Source organism: Juglans regia, chromosome 7 (assembly GCF_001411555.2).
Source record: "Juglans regia cultivar Chandler chromosome 7, Walnut 2.0, whole genome shotgun sequence".
Lineage (NCBI taxonomy): Eukaryota > Viridiplantae > Streptophyta > Magnoliopsida > Fagales > Juglandaceae > Juglans > Juglans regia.
The window spans coordinates 46,539,407-46,559,987 of NC_049907.1; the positions used below are offsets into that span (position 1 = coordinate 46,539,407).

The window sequence follows — 20,581 nt, forward strand, 5'->3', positions numbered from 1 at the left end:
AATAATTTTCAAATATGAGAATTCAAATAAAAATTGTGAAAATACACTGAAAATACAAAAATACAAAATTTTAACCAGTACATTAAAAACCGTCCAGTAAAAACCGGTCTGTATTGATCAAAACGAACCGAAATAGTCAATATTTAAACCGGTACGAAACAACTATCTCCCTCATGCCAATTGGTCCAACATGATAAATGCCAGCCGGTACGACGCAATATTCAAAACCTTGATCCTAACTTCTACTATCAATGCTATGTGCACGATCCCGAGTCCATGCGTCAAGCATTTTTTATTGGTGACTATAAAATTATATTAATTATCTCACACAATACACTGTGAGTCTGTTTGGGATTACGATAGGAGTTTTAAGAAATATTTAAATAACTTGAAAATCTTTTTAATAGAAAAATTATGTTGTTTGAGTATTACATATTAAAACAATTTTAATTTCAAATAAGTTAAAAAGTACATTTGAATAAAATCATCAAACGTATTTTTATGAATAATGCGGAATGTAATTCGAATTTTAAAAAGATTGTTCATGGACGAAAATATCCATACAGTTTCAGATAATTACAACTTTCAAGAATATTGTCATAATTTTTAAAAATTCAAATAGTTGTCATTTTACCTTATAAAGCACTTTATTAATTTGTTTCCAAACAAACGTAACGTGTTTGAAAGTGTTTTAAACATATAGTTATCAAACAGTAAATAATTTTTTAATAGTATAACTTATTATTTATGTTATAAGATATAAGTCCTAAATATATAAGCTATATTTTTCACTGCAATCTCAAACATACACTATACAGCTTTTTTCCTCTTATCAAATTAAAAATGGTGCTTATCATTCACACATCAAGTACCAACATGTGATTTATCATTTTTATCATTATGTTTAAGTACACATATTTACGCATCAATATATATGTATTTAAATATAATGACAAAAATGACAAATTACATATTGGTATGTGGTGTAGTGGATGATAAGTATAACTTTTTCATTTGAATATTCAAACACCACAAACAAAATCATTTTTCAATTTTAGATTTTCAACTTTTTCATTTAAACGGATGACTGAGGAATGAGATGAAATAATAATTTTATGAATAGTAGTAAAATGGTTTGTAAATAATAAGATAGTTTGAATTAAATATTTATTAAGTTTATGAAATAAAAAATAAAAAGTTGAACAAAAAGTATTATAAAGTTTAATATTGCTAGAATATTAAATTTTAATATTATTTTTGTTTTATAATTTGAAAAAGTTGAACTGTATTTTATTTTTTATTTAAGGTTGGGTTTGGTTAAACAAACCTCTTTATCTCATCTCATCAAATTTCATCATTATAATTTTCCAAAATTTTCATACAAAAATATAATAAACAATTCAATTTTTCAAATCTCAAAATAAAAATAATGTTAAAAAAATATATTTAACAATATTTTATTCAACTACTATTCAAAACATCTAATATCATCTCTGTCTATCTAAACTCAATCTAAAAATTTGAAAAAGTTGTAATAATTAGTATCGGGGAAGAAGATGAGATGAGATGAAACATGTTTCCAAACATCTATTTAATCATTACAACTTTTTCATACTTCCAAATAAAACATAAAAAATAATTCAACTTTTTCAAATCATAAAATAAAAATAATATTAAATAATTTATAACATTATTTTAATTTTGTAATATTTTATCTATCATTTTCCAAAATCCCATAAAACACATAAAGTCAAATTATTTTACTACTATTCATATTTCATCTCATTATCCAAACCAGGTTTTAGGCATCGTTGGGTTTTACATATGGTTTCAATCCATCTCATCCAAACACCGTTAAAACACAAGCATTTTTCAGTTTCGAATTTTTAATTTTTTCATATAATCATTACAATTTTTCTAAATTTTCAAAGAAAACACAACAAATAATTTATTTTTTTTAAAACACCAAAACAAAAATTATTTTAAAAATCACATTCTAGCAATATTTGAACTTCATAATATTTTTATCCAATATTTTATCTCTCATTTCCCAAAACTACTTAAAACATCTTACTTAAACCATTTCAATACTATTCACAAACTATCTATCTATTATTCACATGTTTCTCATTACATTTCATCTCATATAGGAAACTAAACGAGACTCTACTTGGTTTGATTTTACAAAATTTTCAAATCATCTCATCTTATTTCAACATCCAAACTTCATTCAAATGCAATTATTTTTCAATTTAAAAATATCAAAACTATTTTATCTAATCATTACAACTTTAAAAAACTTTAAAACAAAACAAACAAATAAAAAAAATTAAAATTTTCAAATTTTAGAATAAAAATTATATTATAATCATTTTTTAACTTTATAAATTTTTTTATTTAATTTTTTCTATCTCATTTTCTAAAATCCCATAAAAAACTTAATTGTATATAATCAAACGATACCTTAAATGTGGAAAGAAATAGATGTATCATGTAAATTCTATAACATTTAGATCTAGTTTGAATATTGATATGCGATGAAAAATTGGTGAATGATAATAAAATTGTTTAAGTTAAGATGTTTGATGAGGTTTTTGGAGATGAGATAGAAAAAAGTTGAATAAAAATATTATAATATTGTTATAATATAATTTTTATTTTGAGATTTGAGAAAGTTTAATTGTTTTTTATGTTTTATTTGAAATGTGTAATGATTAAATAAAAATTAAAAATTAAAAAGTTTTTGTAGTTGAGTAATATTTATATGTTAAGATGAGGTAAGATAATATCTCAACATCCAAACAAGCCCTTAATACTTTGTAAATTTATTATGAATAATATTCAATTCAGTGTTCACGCACAACATTAAAAAAATGAAATTCATCGTAAAAAATTAAAATTTACATTGTACTGGGTCTCACATTTACCCACGTTCAATTCTATTTTTTTATTTTTCTAATCAAGCATGCTTAATATTAATAGAAATAATAATAGTATATATTGTCAAATGGAGGGTAATTTCCAGTGTCAATATCCATAATACATTTAGGAAGATTATCTAAAAGTATACAACTAAAAAATAAATTGGTTGCATCTATTGCATCATTAAGTGCGCATATCGATCTTACGATCGATAAATTTTGTTAAAGTTTGAATATTTTTGAGAGTGCAAATTTTGATAAATGAAAAATGATAAGTACGCATTACTTTTTACAAATATTTTATACAGCAATATTTTAAAAAGAGGGTTATTTTTATAAACTAGCTTACAAAAGTAACATGATTTTATTAGGGTCTAATTTGAATATTGAGAATATTTGATTACTATTAATTATTTTATTATTATTTTTTAACTATTTTTTAATATTCTATTCTTATTTGTTGATTATTATTATTTTATTATTTATAGATTACTTCAAAATATCTCACTATCCAAATACAACTTAAAATATCATTATTTTATAAGTATTATAAAATATTTTGTGTGCATCTCCTTCCAAATTGAATGTAGCTTTTTAAAAGTATTTTGCCAATTGTAATACTAGAAGAGCTGCCGAGACAACTAGGACTGGATTTGTTACCCACGTTGAATTCCATGACGTTAGATTTCACTTTTGTGCCACATCAGCCAACTCACAAAAAACAAAAAATATTCATAACTTTTTAATACTCTACATTTTATATTATTTTTAATTTTTATTATTTTTTTATTTTATCAAATATTTATTATATAAATAAAAAATAAAAAATTTGGAATAATTTAAAAAGAATAAATTTTTAAAAAAATTTTTAAAAAATATTAAAAATTTTAAAAAATATAAAATGTAGAATGTAACGATGTTGTGTAGCAAACCTCCGCAAAAAAATATTGAAAAAAATTTCAAAGCCATTGTTAAATGTTAATTGTAAGTAATTATTGCAAGTTGTTTAACAAAAAAAAAAAAGAGGTAATTATTATAGGTTTATAAGCCACGCACCGCGGGCCAGGAGTGCCAGTATAACGGTCATTCTCAGTTTCCAAAGCCAAACAAACAAACACGCCCCTCCATTCCGTCGGCACCCTTCCCCAAGCCCCCTAAAAGTTCTCCCTCCCTCCTCCATCTTTCTCTCTGCATAAATCAAAATACTGAAAACCTTGCCATAGACCCAAAATCTGGTTTTATTTTCCTCCCGCTCAATGGCAATCATGCGAAACAGAAGATTGGGAGTTCAGGAAGTAAGCACTAATAGCAGTACTAAAGTAAGGGCTTTGATAGATAGGCGGTGCTTGGCTCTGCTGGCGCTGAACGACGACGTAAAGGAGGAGCCAGCGAGCTGTGCAGTGAACCAGCCATACCATAGGTTACCTCAACAGCTCCACGTCAATCTGTCCGTCCTCAAACTCGACGGCTCTCTCTTCGGTACCTTCTCTTTATGTTACTCACTTTTTTTTGTTTTCAAATTTTGTTGTGTTTTTGGGCTTGTTCGAAACTGTTCTCTTATAACCGTTTTTTTTGTTTTTGGTTGGGTCCCCATTTTCTTGCTTAGTGTTTTTTTTTTTTTTGAAATATCTTGCTTAGTGTTCTAATTTGCCATTACCCGACACTATTGTGACATGCATAAAAAAATTCCTTGTTTTATTTCCACAGATGTTTGTGTCTCCCAGAATGCCACTGTAGCAGAACTCAAGTGGGCCGTAGAGGAAGTTTTTGCTTCACGCCAAAAGGAAATTTCTTGGTAAACTCATGACTCATTATTTAGCCCGTAGCTGATGAAGGCTTCAGAACAGTATATTTTAATCAATGGGTTTGAGAAAATTTATTTATATGCTGTGTTTTGATTGGCTTATGTATAGATTTTGATTATTGGGATTATAGTTTTTAGTGTAGAAGTTATTTTATGGTTATTTTTTTCAGAAAAAAAAAATTTGTTGCTTTGGTTTCGATGTGGTTAGGTCGCATGTGTGGGGGCACTTTTGCTTATCTTATGATGGCCAGAAGCTAATTAATGACAAGGTGTGTCTTCCAAAAATTGGGATCAAGGATGGTGATCAGGTCTGTCACTTGTTTTTCTTACTGATCTTTGGCGCATTGGACTTGTTGATTTGCATTTGCAAGAAGTTAGTATTATTTTAAGATGGTAATGTGCGTATGGCACTTGAAAAAATTGTAACTGCATACTTAAATACACGACTTCTCCGAAACTAAACCCAATTAAAAAAAAAAAAAAGAAAAGAAAAGAAAAGAAAAGGACTATTAGAGAGATCTTTTGTCGATTTATTAGCTTCAAGATTAGATCTTAAAGGTTCTATATCAGTATTGTTGCTTAGTTTTTTTCTTTTTCCGAGCGGTGCTGTTTACAAGTTCTGATGTGTCATTTTGTGGTTCATGCAGCTTCAATTCATTCGGCATATGTCCATCCAGAATTCACCATTGAGAGAAAGACCCAAGAACAACTTTGCTTGCAAATTGCTGTCATTGTAAGAATCTCTATTTGGTTCTTTCTTGTCATGGATACACACAGTTATGCTCTGCACATTCTGACTCACAGGCAGTTCTGGATATTCATTCAACAATTGCATGGAATGTTTTCAGACCTGGCGCTCAGACGCGCTAGTCAAGCACAAAGATGCATTATGGCAGTTTCATATGGTCTTAGGTTTTGCAAATACATATTGTGTAGATCACTGTAGCAGACTGGTAGAATAAATTAAGCACGTGTATGAAATTGAGAGGTGCTATAAAAATAAGCCGACTTTAGGTGCAGAAACCAGAATAGGAATGCTCTGTAAGCATCCATTTTGATTCCAATTCTGGCCCAGATGTGTGTAATTTAGGCCGAGTGATCTAGCAGAAATGGGTAACTTCTGCATCATGTCTAATGTATGTTCTTACATTAGGAGTTGGGGCCGACTCTAGTCTGACCTGTTCATTTTGCTACCAGGGAGAATCGGGATCAAGCAATTTAGCACTAGACTGAAGCTTACCTGTGCTTAGATGCCAACTACTCAACCCCTAGTTTCTGCACTTTGCTTACTGGGATATGGAGCTAAAATATTTGTTTCATTTTTCTTTTCAAATGCAAGGTCATCATCAAAATCAAATGCTAATGAGGAGAAAAAGGAGACTGGTTCATGTGATATTAATAATGATGACAATCAGGACAGTTCCAAGTGCAATGGTTATAACGAAAATCAGGAGGAAGATCCCATACCAGAGTCCAAGTTTGCTAGAGTCTTCAGAGGGTGGCTATCAACCTCCAGCTTGAGGGGCATTACAAGGAACGGATCAGAGGGCAGGGGTCCAAGTACTTGGAGCAGGGTCTAGTACTAAATACATAGGTTTAAAGCATGGTAGAACTGGACGTAAAATGGAGTAGGGATGGATGGTCGGTCTCTCAACAGGCCTTATCATTATGAGACCCAAGCTAACACGAATTTTGAGTTCGAAGAAAGCAAAAAGCAAGACAGTCAAATGTTTATGGATGAATCCAGTTGTGTAAAGCTTCTTATTATTTAATTTTATTTTACTGCACTTCCAATTCTGCTTTCGTTTCCCTTGTCTCATTTGAACGGAGAAATTAAGTAATCTTTTTGTTATACAAATTATCTCAACTTATTATTATAAATTTTTTAAATTACATATAAATTATATTAAAAAATTATATTTTAATATTATTCTATTATATTTTTATTTTATCTCATCTATATTATCAAACCAAACTTACAATTTTTGTGAGTTGGAACGAGTGCTGCATAAATAATTTAACAAAAATAATTTATATAAAAATAATGATACCCAAATAACACAGCACATGTAAAAGTAATGATTTATGCATTAATATTGACTACGCAAGTCCGAGACAAAATATCATGTAAAAAAAAAAAAGTAATGTTAGGCTGCCGGCCACAAATTTGTATTAGTATTTTTTAAATATATTTAAAAAATAAAAAATATATTAATATATTAAAAATAAATTTTTTAATTATTAAATAAAAAATTGAAATATATGAATGATGAAAATGAAAGAATAAACTCAAGTAAGGTATTAGTATTTAAAAAAAAAAAAAAAAAAGGTTTCCGAGCCACAGCTGCATCTCCAACTCCAAGACCGCTGCATCGAATCACCGAAGAGAATCCCTAGTCTCTGGGCCCCACCTTCACTCCAATAGCGGTTCAGTCTCCCGACCTGGTCTCCAACTCCCGATAAATTGTTACTGTCACGGACTCACGTGTCCACCCTATCCTGCGTCCTATCCCGTCACGTGTCCTTTCAGCTGCTTCCAGAGTGGAGCTTCTAGTGACGTGGCATTCTCTGAGATAGGCAACACCGGGAATACTTTTTCACTTTTTGTATTCGGGAAACAAAAGATAAAATAAAGAAATCTCTTTGTTTGTTTTTATTTATTTATTTTGCCTTTGTGCTGGTTCTTGGCTCTTCCTCGGGTAACAAAGCCTTGTTTCGACTTCACCACGGAATCTCCCTCTCTCTACTGGTAAGCTCATGCGTGTGTTAATATTTTTGTATCCGTCTGGTTCCTCGGAAACTAGAGGAAACGAATTGAAAGTTTTAACGTCTGCTCACCCCCCTGGCCCCTTCCCACCGGAATTCAGAGTAAGAAAATAACATAATCTGCAGATCAGTTTCTGTTTTCGTAGGAACTAAAAAGGGTTTTATTTGTAAAATGATCTCTCTATGTTTGTGTGGGTCTGTGTTGATTGCATACGTTTAGGCAGGTATGTATGTAGGGTTTCCGTTTTTGTTGTTTTGCTGCTTTCCTGATTTATTTAGGTACCCATGAATTACGGTGGCTTTGGAAATGTCTAGAATTTCTTTAGTTTGGATAACCAGGGAATGAAACATTTTTTTTTTCTGTTTTTAAATCAAAGTTTCGGATTCAGCAATAATCGAATTGATATGAGGAAGGTTTGTTTGATGATGGCTTTAAGCTCTCTAACTCTGTTTCAAGCCTATGCATTTTTCTTTGGATCCAGTGGTGTACGTAGCCTGTAGGAATATACTGCAAATTATAAATCCTCACTTCTCACGATATTTATATCCGTGTGCCGCCTTAGGATTGATAGTTTGGGGTCCATTATGGTGTAATTTTCTATTTTGCCACAGTTTTAATAAGGGCTGACAGATTTTTTGGCACACATTCACGAGTTCCTTTTTTTACCCATATCATCCTGCTGGCAGGATTCAGCAATATGACTGAACAGATCAGAGCAGCAAAGCCAGCAGCTTTTTTTGAGTACGAACTCTTTGAAGGAGACCCCGACCACCTTAGAACTGTCCAAGCCACGCCAACTGAGATTGGTCCATGGATCGATCCTCCCTCTCTGAAACTTAAGCATAGGATTGGCCGGGGCCCCTTTGGTGATGTTTTCTTAGCAACTCATCACCAATTGGGTCATGATTTTGAGGAGTATCATGAAGTGGCTGTCAAGGTGCTGCATCCATTAAAGGAGGGCTATACTCAAAAGTTTCTGGACAAGTTTAAGGAGTTATTTTTTAAGTGCCAAGCACGACCAGGTGTTTGTTTGTTGCATGGTATATCAATAGTTAATGGAAAGGTGACTTCCTTCAATTTGAATATAGTTTTGTTAAACTCGCAGAAATTCTTTTCTGTCTCCCACCACATTGGTTCACTTCTGATGCCTTTTCAGATCTGCATTGCGATGAAATTTTATGAGGGATCAGTGGGTGATCGAATGGCTCGGCTCAAAGGTGGCAATCTTCAGTTGTCTGATGTTTTAAGGTTTGTTTTTGGGGTTTTGATCAGTTAATTTATTTTCTTTAAGAAATAATGATATTGAACTTGTAAGATAGGGTAGAACTTAGGTAAAGTTCCTGAATTTGAGGTTTGTTGGGTTCTCTTATTTCACCTTCTAAATCAGAGAGCAGCCTTTCTATTCAACAGGTCTCACTTGGTGAAATGTGCAAAAATTATGCTAGAAATGATGCTCTAATATATGCTTTACTCAAATTTTATAATACTTGTAATGGTCTAAAGCTCGTCAGAATATAGTGTAGCATACAATTGCTTTGAATGGTGAGATATATCTTTGAAAATGCTAACGCTTACAGGTATGGGATCAAATTGGCAAAAGCGATTATAGAGTTGCATTCAATTGGGACTCTGGTGCTGAACCTCAAGCCTTGTAACTTTCTGCTTAATGAAAGCGACCAAGTGGTTCTGGGAGATTTTGGGATCCCATATCTGCTTCTTGGGATTGCAGTTTCTAATCCAGAATTGGCTCTCAGACTTGGAACTCCAAACTACATGGCCCCAGAACAGTGGAATCCAGAAGTTAGAGGTCCTATATCCTTTGAGACAGATTCATGGGGTTTTGGATGCAGCATAACAGAGATGTTAACTGGTGTTCAGCCCTGGTTTGGAAACTCAACTGAAGAAATATATCACTCAGTTGTGATCAAGCAAGAAAAGCCACATATCCCTAGTGGCTTGCCCCCTGCGGTCGAGAGTGTTATCAATGGTTGCTTCGAGTATGATTTCCGGAATCGGCCTTTGATGACAGATATTCTGCATGCATTTTTAAGGTATTCATTACGGACATAATTGATCTTGTTATATATAGTTGAAGGAGATGGAATTATCTATTATTCTGATGAGATGTTTATAAAGTGCTGTGTAGCGGGCTTCTCAGTGTGACTTTGGGCAGCGTGTGATCTAAATGTCATATCCCCACTGATTTTGAACATTATTCGTTTTTCCCCGTCCTGGTTCTATTTCATCAGGTGCATTGTGCCCTTGGAAGGGCTTGCTATTAAGATTGGTGCAGTCTAAAATTGGGCACCTGGTGGAGAGCCTTTTTTGGGAGTAAAGAAAGAGCAAATGATTGTCCTTAATGATGGTTATTTTCTTTTTAAATAAAAATAAAAGTTCTATGACTAGTTTACAGCACGCATGTCAATGTTTTTGTGCCCTCACTTCTAGCTAAATCTAATCGTACTGTGTCAGACACATACGATTTGACAGTTCTGGTAAAGCATCTGTTTCTTATGTAGAATATTTTGCTCTCCTTTATGGGTACGGAATTTTCAGAATAACTTCTGATTTTCAGAACCCCATCCTTCAATGTTATTAACATATTTAGGGAGCACATTGATTAGTCCAAGAAACATCTTTAATAGAAATTCATAGGAATTACGGTGTGCTGAAAGATTTTTTTCTATGGCAAAATTTAGAAGTTGACAGTCCTAGTGAAGAAGACAAGAAGGGGAAAAAAGAAGCTACATTACACTAGCTGAACCGGCCATTTCTGTGTCTTGGAATGTTTTTTTCTTAATAAGGTTGTCTTTGAATGTTTATAGTTAGGTAATTGGTGCCAATCGTATTTTGACCATATTTATGTCTCTGCTTTCAATTCTAACATACAACCCCCTGTCTGTGAAAATTGAGGCACCAAAAGAAACCATAGAATGCCAGAGCTGTGTGCCTTTATTCACCCTGTATCTCTTACCCGTTTGTTTACTGACTATTTGCAATCTAATTTGCAGCTCACAGAACGCTGTTAACAGAGATGGAGAATCACATGGTATAGGAAGCAGGGCACTTAAATATAGATTGAATGGTGTGGGTTACACGACATGGTATCTGTTGAAGGATCATCTTGAAGTGGGTGACATGGTTCGCGCTAGAAAGCCAATGAATACATACAAACCGCAAGCCCTAGATGTTCCTGAAGGAAAGGTGGTCGCTTTGGAGGGTGACAATGATAAAGACAGTTTTGTTCTGGTGAAGGTACCTGGTGCACACAACCCTCTAAGAGTACAAGTTTCAACAGTCGAAAGGGTGACATTTGACTTGGCAATGGGTGATTGGGTGTGTTTAAAAGAGAAAAACAAGGAGCACTCCTCAGTGGGAATTCTACACTCAGTACAGCGTAATGGGAGTACAACAGTTGGATTTTTAGGGTTAGAGACTCTCTGGAGAGGGGACTCTTCTGAGCTTCAAAAGGCTAAAGCTTATTATGCTGGACAGTTTGTGAGGCTGAAAGCAGATATGTCGACTCCCCGGTTTGAGTGGCCTCGTAGGAATGGAGGAGCATGGGCCACTGGCATTATCTCACATGTGCTTCCAAATGGATGTCTTGTTGTGAGTTTCCCTGGGAGGTTGGTGTTTGGAAATGAATCTAATATCTTCTTGGCAGATCCAGCTGAAGTGGAGCAAGTGTCTTTTGATACTTGTCCAGGAGTGGTGGAGAAATATCAACACATCGAGGATTTTCACTGGGCTGTGCGGCCACTTGCAATCGCGGTTAGTTTATTTACAGCCATGAAACTGGGCTTATTTGTTGGACGAAACATAGCTGCAAGGTTGAAGAAAGACCCTAGAAATTTGAAGCGGCACGAAGGTGGCCAGAGTGGTGGAAGTGGTTGGCTTCCATCACCAGTTGCAAATATTCTCTTCAAAGAAGGTGCTACTACTCCCAACTTCTAGGTAATTATTGATCTCTGCCCCCGCAGCCAAGTTTGTTAACAGCAGAGCTAGTGAACGAAAATAATTGCTTTTAAACCGATGGCTCTACTGCCTGCCACTAGGACTTATAACTTCTTACTTTCCTTTGTATACGTTCTGTACATTATCTGTCCTAAATCCAATCTTCATAAGAACTGCATAAACTTATGACCGTACGATGTTGTATCGAGCTTAACAACAGTATAATGTTTTTCTACCTTTCTGTCATTACATTGTCGCCGACTGAGTTCTTAACTACTCTAAAAAAATCTAAAAATCTTAACTCATGTTTTTTTATATTAATCGACTTATTAGGATTTTTACATTCTCAAGAAACTTTCAACTATTTGTAAATCCATATATACTATATATATATAATGCAAGTGAATGAATCCCATACCCTGGACCCCTAGCGAGTGAAGTGCTTATGAAATCTAAATCATTACCGGAACAGCCTCTCCGATGAGTTCTTTGAACTCCAAATACTAGAGAGACCTCAGCTGCAGTTTTCTAACGAATATGCAAAGAGTTTTGCTACAAATTAATAACTGTTTACATCACACATTTCACCCCCTATAATTTTTTATAAGATGCGAGGGTATTTTTCATAGAGTGTTTGGATGTTTTTTATAAGGAAGAATGTGAGATGGTGAATAGTATTTAATGAGAATAATTTTTCATATGAAAATTATGTTATATTGAATTCTCCTTCTTGAATGTAAATTTAGGTTGTGTTTGAATGTTGAAGTGAGTTGAGATGAGTTGAGTTGAGATGATAAAATATTATTAGAATATTATTTTTTAATATTATTATTATTTTAGAATTTGAAAAAATTGAATTGTTTATTTATTTTTTGTTAAGATTTAAAAAAATTATAATGATAAGTTAAGATAAATTGAAAAAAGTTTAATAATCAAACGAAGCCTTAGATAATTTTATTTAAAATTTTTTATACCATTGATTTGAAATAAATTAAATTATATCATATAGTTTATATATGTTATAAAAGATTTTTTATATTGTGAGATGAGCATCTCTTTAAAATGTTCAGCGTTACAATGGGAAGACAGCCTCTACGATCCTATCAACGTCACAAATGTAGACCTTCCTGAAGACCCAACGGTGGATGACTAGGCACGTAGTCACCGTGTATGAAGATACACCGGTTAAGATTCTTGAACCGACTGAAACAGCCTGCTCGGGTCCCGGGAGTCGGGCCCCTCCCACTCATAAAGCCATAATCCGACCTCCGAATAAAATAAAATAAAAAAAAGTATAAAATGGCGTTGGCAGAAAAAGCAAAAAGGAGAAACTATAAATTTAAGGTTCATATTTCACTCACACTTTATCAGGTCAGAGTCTCTGACTAACAAAGAGAAACTTCAAGAAAATCAATCAGAGCGGAGAGAAAAGGAAGAAAACAATGAAAGGAGGGTCATCCCAACTCCTCCAGTAAGCTCCATCATCACCTTCTAGAAAGAGATCAGTTTTATTTTTTTCCTTTCTTTTTTCCATTTTTTTCCTATGTATATTCTTTTTCTTTGTTTGGTTGTTATTTTGGCTAGAAAATGAACTTTAAATGCGTGCTCTAAACTTTTTCTATATAGTTCTCTTGAAAGAACAGGAAAATGATATGGTTGAAAGTTTAAAATTATCTTTTCTTTTCTGCTTGGGAAGACTAATTATGCAAACACTTACATTGGCTTTGTTCGGCTTCCAAGAAAGCAATGTAAAAAGAAAATCTGGGATTGAAATTTTGCGGCCCCCTACTTTCTTTCCCTTTCCTGATGAGAAGGCAAATTCTTGGTCTATAGTTACGTGCAAAAATAGAGGACAACGACAACCCTTTATTTGGGATCCCATTTTCGTCTGCATTGTTTTCTTTTTTCATAGACAAAAGGAAAACTTTCCAGGAATATTTGTGAAGATAGTGACTCTGAAGAAAGAGAGCAAGATGAAGGGATGGCAATGGCAAGGAGAGTCACCGACGAATATGGCGATGAAGTTGATGACATGAGAGAGAAATTCCAGTGCTTGGTCCTCCATAAGCATGAAAAAGCCAAACGAGGCAAGTTCCAAAATCTCCTCTCTCTATCTCTCTCATAAATTCAATATTACTCAAAGAGGAGAAATCTATACAATTTCCTTCATTTCCTTTCTGGGAAAATTTATAGGATCTATTTTTTGCTGGATGGTGTAGAGCATTATAATTTCCTGGCAAGTTATGGTAGGATTTACCGAAAACCGGAATGCTGGTTGTTAATCTGTGGTTCTTTACAAGTCCACATTGTGGTAACTTCTATAATTTAGCTAACCGACTTGGTGATTGGAGCTTTCACTCGGATGTGGCTAAGCTTTGCTTGTATTTTGGAAAAGATGAAGAAAACGTAAGTAAAGGAAATTTGGTGAAAACTGTCGAGCGAATAAAACTTTTAGGTGTTCCTCTTTCCTTCACTTCGATCTTTCCAAGACTGAAAAGGAGCTTTAAGATCAAAGGTCTGAACTGCTTGTATGGTTCGTGTTGGCCTAATTCCGGTAGCTGTAAGTTTATTTCTAAAACTTTTTTGTGAATAATATCACAATTCAAACACATAATTTAATCTTATATATATGCTTCAAGTACATATATTAAAAAGAGTAATGCTACGTATAGTTTCCATTTGAAGGCTGCACATACAAGCCTGAATAATTTTGTCTTTAAAAGCTTTTTAAAATTACAATAATATCCCTTTCAAATTACAATAATTTTCATTTAATGAAATATATCAATAGGTCTGCACATGCAGTCCTCACTTGAGGACTGCAAATAGAATTTATCTATTAAAAATAAATAATTTATTTTGAGCTTTGGTTTCATCAAAGTCGGATGCATATTTAGTTGGATAGAATAGCTTGGCATTTAACCAATATAAGCATGGTAAATTGGATTAGAAGAGTGTTCCTTAGAAGTGAGGAATATGTTTTTGTTGTGGTTGGTTGCCATTCAGCAGCATCCACTTTATTAATCATAAGTAGAACACCTAGAAACATATATAGTCAAGCATGGTGCTTACAGCCGAATAAGAATATTGTGGTACTTTAAGGTTAAGTCAATTTTTTGGGTTTCCTCAATTTAATGATTGAGCCTAATCATGCTTTAGAACCTCAATCGTTCCATGTTACTGATGGAATGTGAGTGGTTTTGGGGTATTAATTTTGAGAGAGAGCCTATCATGGTATTGATATTAGTAAGTGGATGATTACAGTTAACGCATCTTTTATGAAAAAGATTACAAGGAAAGAGACATCCAATGTTAGGCGGGCCTTGACAAACTGCTTGCATGCTGACAGTTGATTGGATTGTCAGGTGAAGACCTCTCCCGGGAGAAACATAGCCTGTGGAGGCAAGAACTGAAGAACAGAGCAGAAAGGCTAGAGAAGCAGCTCAAGACAAGGTGGGAACTTGAGGAGCTAATTGAAGAACAGCTGAATAGGTTCCGTGCCCATTACAACAGAGCCATGGTCCGTACCCTGCCCAAGGATGTGGCCCAACTCCTCATGCCCAACTGGGCCCCACCTCAGGAATTGGCCTCCCTGACATGGCTTGGCGATTGGCGACCCTCAGCCATGCTGGACCTTGTCCGTGGCCTGGCCCGCTCATCGCTATCATCCTCTCTCTTATCAGACTCAGTGGGCAATGAAAAGCTCCTATCTCAGCTTATACACGATACACGCATTGAGGAGGCAGTAATTGATGAGGAAATGGCTGAGATTCAAGCTACTTGCATTCTACACATTTCATTCACTCCAATGAGCAATCGGTCGGTTGGTTCTGCTTTAGGATGCATTCAGTCTGAGTTCAAGAAAATCGAACGAGTCATCACTAAGGCCCAAAACCTCAGGTCCACTTTCCCAGCTATCTGATTATATTACTAACAATTATGCAACTCATTTGTCAGGTCTGTGAAATATACATGAAAGACACCATGATGCATCTTTTTGCGTTTTCCCCATGTTGTATCCCCACACACTGCTGATTTATATGTAACATTATATGACAGGTTCAAGGCATTGGAGTTGGTGGTAAAGAAGGTGTTGAGCAAAACTGATGCAGCCGAATTCCTAGTAGCTTTTGAGGGAATTCAAGATGCCATCCACCAGCTAGCAGCAAACCAAAGGCTCCAGAAGGGCCCGGTCACGGTGTCAGTCAAGGCATTGGGGTGTAGTTGAGAAGCAAAGAAATGATGGTAGCCCCCCCCCCCCCCCATTCAGGAAAATCCTGTTATCCGTTTTGCTGGAACAGAAGTTGTAAAACATCTTGAATGACAATGTTTGTGTTTGAACACCTCCATGGGGAGATTTTGTATATGCTGATGATGTTTTTCGACTTAAAATCGACGATGACCCAAATGCTGATTTTGATCGGTGCATCAGCCATTACCAAAGTACTTGGGGGAGTTGATTTGCCGAAGCTTACACCTTTCCAAACCGCCATACAGAAGGGACCCCTATTGCGTCAGACAAACACGTGCCACGGCTTGAAAAAAACTCAGACCAGATTCAATTTTTGGTAATTAATTAAAGTCTTTTTACAAAATCAGACGTAATCTGTCAAAAAATATTCGGGGATAATAACGTTAGATTCTCGTAATTTGCCTTCAAAACTGCAGCGTTCTATATTCTATTTCTGGAAATCATTTCATTTTCTTTTTGTTTGATCATTTTGGATTTTCTTTCGAGGGCAGAATTTTTTTGAAAAGCAGACGTTGCACTTTTAAAAGTTTTAGCTGATGCTTGCTGTCTTCCTCCACCCCTATATAAATCGTCCTTCCTTCTCTTCCCTCACCTTCCATAATTCCAAAGCCAAGCCCCAAGGCAAACCAATTCCCGAAGCAACCCTAATCCGAATATCTAATTGGGAATTCCAGGTTTATTATTTTTATTTTTGTTTTTTATTTTGTTATCTCTGATTCTCTATTGGGATTTGGATTGGAGCCACGGAGGTAGAGGATTTGGAATAAGCTTTGTTAGTTGTTTTTTTTGTTGTTGTTGAAGACAAGGAAGGAGAAGAAAGACGATGTCTGCTGCCGTGTGTGGGAGCAAGAGATCTTTCTTTGAAGAGCTCCCGCCGTCGCCTCCGGTCTCCAAGAGGCTCCGCTGCTCCTCTTCTTCTTCTCCGATTCGATTTTCTGCGCCGTCGCTTCTTGATCAGCTCCGCTCCGTCTTTCCTCATATGGAACTCCACGTACCCATCTCCCTCTCCAACTAACTTTTTAGTTAATTTTTGTGTAATTTATTGTGGGAATTTGTTTTCGATGGAACGGTTATGATGATTTAATTTACTGGAGAAGTTCTATCTTGAAAGTTTAGATTTTTTTGTCCCGCTTTAATATTAACCTTTCTCTTTCTTATCAGCCAAACAGAAATAGAGACTTCGTTTTGTTGATTGTAACATGACTATTCAGTTTTGCCTAGGGCCTTTTCAGAAGGCTAAGATAATTTCTGATAGATCAAACTTGAATTTAGTATCATTTTATGTGGAATTTCTCCAATTAAATTAATTTGAAAGACTAATTTTTGTAACGTCCTTATGACTTGGACTTATAATTTTTTTTAATCGTAGTGCCAGGTATGGGTTCTCTGTTCTCTTCTCTCTCTCTCTCTCTCTCTCAGAATGTATTTAAATTTTTTGCCAATCAAGGTTGTTTAAACATTTAATCTGAAATTGCAAGATGAGTTTTAGATTTTTTTGGCCGAGAAGTCAGAGGGATTTTTCATAAATATGTTTAATTTGAGTAGTCTCTGACTCGGCCATGTCATCAAGGCCTTTCTGTATAACGCTAGAGATCATTTTTTGCCTTTGAATGCACGATTATAGAATAATGTTGTCAGCACGATGGATTTTTCCTTTCAGATTCTTGAGAGAGCATTGCAAGAATGTGATAATGATATGGATGCTGCCATCAAGAGCCTGCATGAGCTTTGCCTAGGATCCGCAGAGGGAAATTCAGGTTGTGCTGAAGACTCAGATGTACATGTGGAGAAGGGTATGTAATGTGCTGCCATCTGTGTAGGTTTTCATTGAACTTAACACCTTCAAGCAGGTTGTGAACTTTTGCATCTAGTCTTGTCAGCAGCCGTTGTACTTTTTTGCCTTTGGCATGGTTTTAAACATAGGGTTTGAATCGACAACATTAATATGCAAGTCTTTAAGAACATGATTACTTCGAAAATTGCTTGCCATGCCCAAATATAGTTGGTGTGCTATGTGGATGTCCTATTGGTCACTTCTTAGGATCTTTTCTGAGGATTTTATTACTGTCATTTGAACTCTCATTTAGCTCTGAACTTTAAATTGTTGTTTTCAGTATGAATATGTTCATTGAATTGTTTTTAATTCTGTGTTTTATTTTGGATGGTGTTTTTTATGATTTGTTTGCTTCAAGTTGCATTCTTCGTAGCAATCGGTGTCTTTTATGGGGAAGAATGTCTCAGATGTTTACAAACTTGACAGGTGATGGAAATGTTGTTGCTCCTGATAACCTATCAACTCCAAACAACCTTCCTGTGGAAGGTGCAGAATGGGTTGACTTGCTTGTGAGGGAAATAATGTGTGCTACTTGTATGGATGATGCCAAAGCTCGTGCTGCAAGATTGCTAGAGATTTTAGAGAAGTCCATCAGTTCACGTGCTGGTGAAGCAACACAAGTTCTTCACAAGGTACATATCTATAATCTCATTCTGGTTTAATTTTTGTATGAGACTAGAGGTCGATCATAGTGGTGTCGAGAAGCTACTATTTTCTAGAATTGTCTGCTGATGGACACCCTGTAAGCATTGCATGAACATTTGATCCTAACTTAGCTTTTGATGTAGATTGGCATTTATCCTTTTTATGACCTTTCAACAACTCCCGTCGACAACAAAAACCATACACCACAACTTTTGCAATGATTGTCAAACTACTAAAGTTGTCACTTTCCTCCAAACTACCTCTCTCCTTTTTGTAATTTGCCACCGTTTAAGATTGAACCGTCAAGATTGTGTCACTTTGATAGATTGGTAAAAATGTTACAGGATGGTAGTTTTGTGAGGGTAAAGTGTGATTTCCCAAAAAATAAAAATAAAAGAAAAGGAAATTGGTGGGATGAAAAAGTATTATTTATCTTTAAATTTGATGGCTTGATATGACCATTATCTTCAATTGTGGTAGGTCGGTAAGAGTCCCCACACTTCCAAGGAGGAATCACACTCCTTGTGCCTTCCTTTTTTGTTGCTCAAAACCATTATTGTACATATTCTTCTGGGTTAAAATGTTTTGAAATGTCAGGAAAATGTGATGCTAAAGGAGCAAATTGAAGGACTCATGCGGGAGAATACCATTCTCAAGCGTGCTGTGGCTATCCAACATGAACGACAGAAAGAGTATGATGATAAGGATCAAGAGTTACGACATCTTAAGCAATTGGTATCTCAGTATCAAGAGCAGTTGAGAACACTTGAGGTAGTTACCATTTGCCAGATCATGACTTTATTTTTTCCGTTTTGCTAAATCAAGACCTAATTTATGGACTTTTTGTCAAATCGTCTCTCCTTCCACGTCTTGCTTAAAAAAGTGTCGTGTGTTGACCTTTACACGTCAAACAAATCATATATTGTCATGTGTCCATATACCTATAAAGTGAGATTAAAATGAGAAAAGTACATAAAAAGGGGAAGCGAAAACAATGGGGAAAACGTCGGGGAACCAGTGGAGGATCCCTACACCTCTCTGGTGTGCGCAATGAAGGAGGGTGATATCCCCTCTGCAGAACCATCTATTTTGCGGGGGTGAGGGAGGGACTCCACTATGGAGGCTCCACCACCACCCTTCGTGCAATGGAGGTTGGAGAAAGGGCCCCCTCCTCTGATGTGAAACTTTATCTTCTCATGTGTGGTAATGTTCATTAGGAATTTACTCCGTGGCACACTAATCTGTCTACTTTCATGGGTTTGGATGTAGATGAACAACTATGCATTGTCAATGCATCTGAAGCATGCCAATCAGAGTAGCTCCATTCCTGGACGATTTCATCCCGATGTCTTCTAAGAATGCGATGTAAGTTTGCATTTGATAACAGCATCTACGAAGGATGTATCGTGAACTTGTTATATGTCAAAGGTCGTTTATGTAAGTTGGGGCCATTTATGTCTCCATGTTCTCCGTTTATGTAAGCAATAATTTTCAGTCAATTTCAAATAAGTTGGATGAATGTGTTGTATCTGGTCAAGTGGTAAACTTGCTTGGCATATTTGCAAACCGTCATTTTCCCCAATGAATTACTATGCATATTTCCACTTACTCTACTAGACAACGGATAATCGAAGATTGAAGTTTTTTAACAAAGTGAATATTTACTATTTTTATTATGGAAAATATGTTGAAAGAAATACCTAAATTACAACTGTTGGTGGTGTTTTGCCTATTTAGATAGATGTATCCATTCTTGTTTCGTTTTATGCAACGTATAGAAGTAGCTCGTGCTGCTGCGGCCTACAAAGACAACGACGGACATGAAAGCTGTTGGCGTGGCAGTTTCCGACATTGTGAGCTGCTTGACAATGGAGACACACTAAAGGCATGAGACAAAAATTAAGAATGACAATGAATTTAAAAAAATGAAATGTTTTAGCCAAAGATAGATCTATAAAAGTAAACTTTTATATTTTATGAAATTATATTGATTTGTGAATTTATTTTTCTATAATTTTTTATGTATGTTGTATTTTTTTTTTTTAAAAAAAGAGAGAGAAAAGAGATATATATTTTAAGATTTAAAAAGAAAATACTGGCAAAGAATTTTGTCTTAATATACTCAGCAAAATATAAAATGCAAAAAAAAAAAGAAAAAAAAGGAGGCATTTTGAACTTATTGCGACGAAAGTAAGAGCACTGATATTGGATTAGCTAAATATCAGTCAAGTTTGAATTTTGACTAAATTATTTTGAAATCAGCTGCATTAGATTAGTCAAATCACTTCAAGTCAAATTATGAGTTATAGTAAATTAAAAATCAAAGTCATATTTGATGAGTTATTGTTTGCCAACTAAAAGAATATTCTCACTTTTCTTACTCACTCCCACATCTCCTCTCTCC

The 20,581-nt window shown here is 34.8% G+C and overlaps 4 protein-coding genes across 5 annotated transcripts; all 4 read left to right on the forward strand.

Moving 5' to 3' along the window:
* Positions 1-4,015: 4,015 nt before the first annotated feature.
* On the forward strand, positions 4,016-6,545 carry LOC109013932. Its single transcript, XM_018996209.2, has 5 exons — positions 4,016-4,400; positions 4,629-4,716; positions 4,934-5,033; positions 5,373-5,458; positions 6,065-6,545. The coding sequence occupies exons 1-5, from the start codon at positions 4,178-4,180 to the stop codon at positions 6,303-6,305; spliced, it is 738 nt and encodes a 245-aa protein (XP_018851754.2). The 5' UTR covers positions 4,016-4,177; the 3' UTR covers positions 6,306-6,545.
* Positions 6,546-7,356: 811 nt separating this feature from the next.
* On the forward strand, positions 7,357-11,692 carry LOC109013922. 2 transcript variants are annotated; one of them, XM_018996190.2, is made up of 5 exons: positions 7,357-7,474; positions 8,179-8,555; positions 8,649-8,740; positions 9,070-9,543; positions 10,504-11,692. In XM_018996190.2, exons 2-5 carry the CDS (start codon positions 8,190-8,192, stop codon positions 11,444-11,446), a joined length of 1,875 nt encoding a protein of 624 aa, XP_018851735.2. In that variant the 5' UTR covers positions 7,357-7,474; positions 8,179-8,189; the 3' UTR covers positions 11,447-11,692. The 2 variants fall into 2 exon arrangements, with proteins under 2 accessions (XP_018851735.2, XP_018851737.2); XM_018996192.2 differs by having other exon boundaries at positions 7,392-7,593.
* A 1,084-nt stretch (positions 11,693-12,776) lies between these two features.
* On the forward strand, positions 12,777-15,808 carry LOC109013930. The gene is made up of 4 exons (XM_018996204.2): positions 12,777-12,917; positions 13,379-13,533; positions 14,812-15,346; positions 15,506-15,808. Exons 1-4 carry the CDS (start codon positions 12,889-12,891, stop codon positions 15,672-15,674), a joined length of 888 nt encoding a protein of 295 aa, XP_018851749.1. The 5' UTR covers positions 12,777-12,888; the 3' UTR covers positions 15,675-15,808.
* Positions 15,809-16,138: 330 nt separating this feature from the next.
* On the forward strand, positions 16,139-19,785 carry LOC109013931. The gene is made up of 6 exons (XM_018996207.2): positions 16,139-16,372; positions 16,500-16,689; positions 17,359-17,491; positions 17,959-18,164; positions 18,775-18,948; positions 19,447-19,785. Exons 2-6 carry the CDS (start codon positions 16,522-16,524, stop codon positions 19,531-19,533), a joined length of 768 nt encoding a protein of 255 aa, XP_018851752.1. The 5' UTR covers positions 16,139-16,372; positions 16,500-16,521; the 3' UTR covers positions 19,534-19,785.
* Positions 19,786-20,581: the final 796 nt, after the last annotated feature.